This window comes from Alligator sinensis, unplaced genomic scaffold, assembly GCF_000455745.1.
Source record: "Alligator sinensis unplaced genomic scaffold, ASM45574v1 scaffold47_2, whole genome shotgun sequence".
Taxonomy (NCBI): Eukaryota; Metazoa; Chordata; order Crocodylia; family Alligatoridae; genus Alligator; species Alligator sinensis.
The window spans coordinates 2,125,710-2,129,021 of record NW_005842150.1 but is presented as its reverse complement, the minus strand read 5'-3'; the positions used below and the strand labels follow the sequence as shown (position 1 = coordinate 2,129,021).

The 3,312-nt window shown below is 37.7% G+C and overlaps 1 protein-coding gene across 1 annotated transcript in view; it reads left to right on the top strand.

Annotated features, from left to right (window-relative positions):
* The window catches only part of UBR7 (ubiquitin protein ligase E3 component n-recognin 7 (putative)), a 19,132-nt gene extending 16,222 nt beyond the window's left edge, over positions 1-2,910 (top strand). Inside the window, exons 10-12 of the mRNA XM_025206323.1 lie at positions 245-407; positions 1,802-1,863; positions 2,818-2,910. Coding sequence (XP_025062108.1) covers positions 245-407; positions 1,802-1,863; positions 2,818-2,910 — 318 coding nt within the window. The remainder of the gene's footprint in view (positions 1-244; positions 408-1,801; positions 1,864-2,817) is intronic.
* The last annotated feature ends 402 nt before the right edge of the window (positions 2,911-3,312 follow it).

Here is a 3,312-nt window from a genome sequence, read left to right as displayed (position 1 = left end):
AAAAGTTGGATCCTTTTTGACCCACTTATGACTCTTTTGAATTAACTGAGCAGTTTCTAAACATATTTACCTGTTGTTTAAATATGAGCATAGTTGTGGAAGCATATGGGAGAAGCATCTGAAATGCTTATTGGTATTAAACTAACGCTGTGACCTGTTAGTTCCTCAAAAGGAAGGCTTGAAAGGCTGCTAAATGAAGTGCAAAGTTTTTAAGCTGAAAAGTAACTTTTACTTTACTCTTCAGAAAATGTATTCAGAATTGGATGTCCAGTTCCTGACAGATGAATGTGACACAGTGTTGGCCTATGAGAATAAAGGCACAAGTGACCAGGAGACAGACAGAAGAGATCCTTTAATGGACACACTTAGTAGCATGAACAGAGTCCAGCAAGTAGAACTCATCTGCGGTAAATATTACTTGTTTGGGAGTTAGACATCATATGACCTGCATATTTTAAAATCTTAAAGTGCTGCTTAATAAGACTAATTTTTAATAGCAGGGGTCTTCTAAAAAGCAGCTTACTAGGAGACTGGCCCAGATTGAAAACCTCCCAAAATTCTTATATAGGAAACCACAGCTTTGGCTCAAGCCTGGTGTTAATGACTGCTGCTTGTATTAAGAAAGCAGATTATGCCGCCTTCTACATTTTTTCTTGACAGTTTTAATATGAGACCTTCTGGAAAGGTTATGTTGCTGTTAGTTTTGTTTTTCATGTTCTGATTTAGTGCTGGTCTAGATTTATGGTTTTGGTAGATTTCTGGGTTTTTTTTATAACAGGCATTATTTGGGGTCAGGGACAGTAGGGCAACCAATAGTGTCAAGAAATTCCTTCTGCCTTAGAGTTTTCATATTCTCCCTTAAGGCAGACCCCAAAAGAAGATTCTTGGAAAAATAGCAGAGGTTGTTCTCAGTCGTATTCTGCTGGACACCTGCATCAGTGAGTCTGAATCCTGCCTGAATCCCTCATAAATTAAGGCTTCAGAGACTTTTTTTTCAATTGTATTGACTTACTCTCTTGCTTCCTATGCACATTTCTGAAGACCCTAGCGAGCTGTCATGACTATCGAGTCTTAGAGCAGAATCTGTTCTTCTGCTGACTGGATTTCTGCTAATGAACCATAAAGGATTCATCCAAATGAAGTTTGCTTAACACTTAAAGAGCAGCTAGTGCTAATATTTACAGGAGCCTGATTTTTTTTCAAGGCTCCTGTGGGCTAGAGAGGCCACCAACCTGGTGGATCTAGGCACTTGAGGAATCTGTAGATGATTAACTCTGCTGTCATTTGTCCCTTCCAGTATAGTGCATTTGAGGCATAGTTGAAATGTCTCTCCATACTTCATTATTTCTAAAATCGGGTTCATACTCTCTCAGACTTAGCAAGAATGAGGTATGATTCTCCTTGAGGTAACATTCAGAGAGGAACAGATTGTTCTGATAGAGGTAGAGGAACAAATAGACTGAGCTAAAAAAAATGCCAAATCCTAGAATTAAGGAATCTGCATGATGTGTTCTGATCCATCTCATTGCACCAGGATAGCACTTTGCTTTGCTTACAGCTCAAACTGTTATCTTTACTTGGAGCAGGAGTTGGTGTTGACAGATGTAGGAGGACTCACAAAGTCTTAAGGAGATTGTTTAGACAGAACATCCTGTATTTTTGTATTATTTTATTGTTCGGTTCAAGCTCAAATGAAGTTAACTGATGCGGTTCTAGCTGGGTACTAGCTGTCACAGATAGATACCAAGCCCTCACTGAAGCAAGTTTTTAACTACAGTTTTCCTTGCATTTTTCCTTCCAGAATACAATGACTTAAAGACAGAGTTGACTGATTATCTCAGGAGATTTGCAGATGAAGGAACGGTAAGATGCAACTATGCAGAATTTTGTGTCACCATTTGCTAGGAAGTCCCATTAGGCTTTTGTACTGTTTTAAATTGTGCGACACTTCAGGTTAAAATGACCTTAGTAACTGTTATATGAATAAGGCAAGTGAAGTGAAATTGGATATCTCTGTTAACTAAATAAGAATGTATTGTTGTTAAAGGAAAGCCTTGTTGAGAGACTATTGGAGCTGATCAGAAGTGTGTCCATAAATGTGTATCTTGGGCAGCAAGTGCAGTTTATAAATCTAATTAATCTAGCAAGGCTTTTTCTGCATAAGATTAAATCTTAGTCTCATGTTTCTACTAATCAGCTTTACTGTAAAAACTAAGGGCTGGTGTTAATTACTGACATACTTGACCTATTCAGTCACATTTCACCTGAGGACTTTGCATCCCATTGCCCCTCAGTACTTACCTTAAAAGCTTCCTTGTAAGCCATGTTCAGTATTTGAATTGAAGTGGTCTGGAAAAGCATTATTCTTATATATATTTCTAACTGGGTTAAAGTACAAGTGCTACACATGCAGTTATGTTTCCTCAACTCAAACACACTGCTACTGAAGCATTACTCTGTAAGTAGCATTCCTGACTATAGGCAGGAGGTGAACTTTCAAATTGGCATTATACCTTTTGCTAACATTGCACTTGCTCTCTTTTTGCCATTCAGAATGGGAGCTCGCATACTTTTAACGTGGAATTTAGGCTTCGGGCCTTCCAGTGCATAGAACAGGACACTGTTCTTCCCAGTAGTACCAAGGAATTTAACTTGTTGCTGCTGGTTTCCACATGTCTTTTTACAGTAATGAAAAAATATGTTGCCCTGAGTAGAGTCTCATGTAGTTCTTGTCAGTCAATTACGTATTTGGAAAAAAAATGTTATTATACCAGTATTATGATTGGATTTGATTTTTTTTTTTTTTATTCCCAATAGGTTGTTAAGAGAGAGGACATTCAGCAATTCTTTGAAGAATTTCAGTCACGAAAGAGAAGGAGGACAAATAGGATGCAGTACTACTGCAGTTAAATTGAAAAGGCTTTGACTTTCAAAAAGGACAAATGGGAAAACCATATCCTTCAATAAATAGAAGCACCTTCACTAGTACTTGACCTCCCTCTGCAAATCCTGCTTTCTAAGAAGTCGCCTCCAACTTTTTGCTTATTCAGTCTGTTTCGTAAAATACTTCTAACTACTTTTTATAGCTTACAGATGCATCCTAACTCAACGACAAATGCAATGCATAGTGACTTAGTTGTACAAATTTCATTGTCAACAGATGAGCAGACTTTGAAAGGTGGTTTTATTTCTGAGCAAATGGATTGGTCCAAATTAAAACTTGTGCCAGGTTGTTCCTTTTCTTCTTTAATCTGATTTTATTTTATTTCCTCACCCTGTATCTAATACTAAAATGGAGGCAGTCACTCTTTC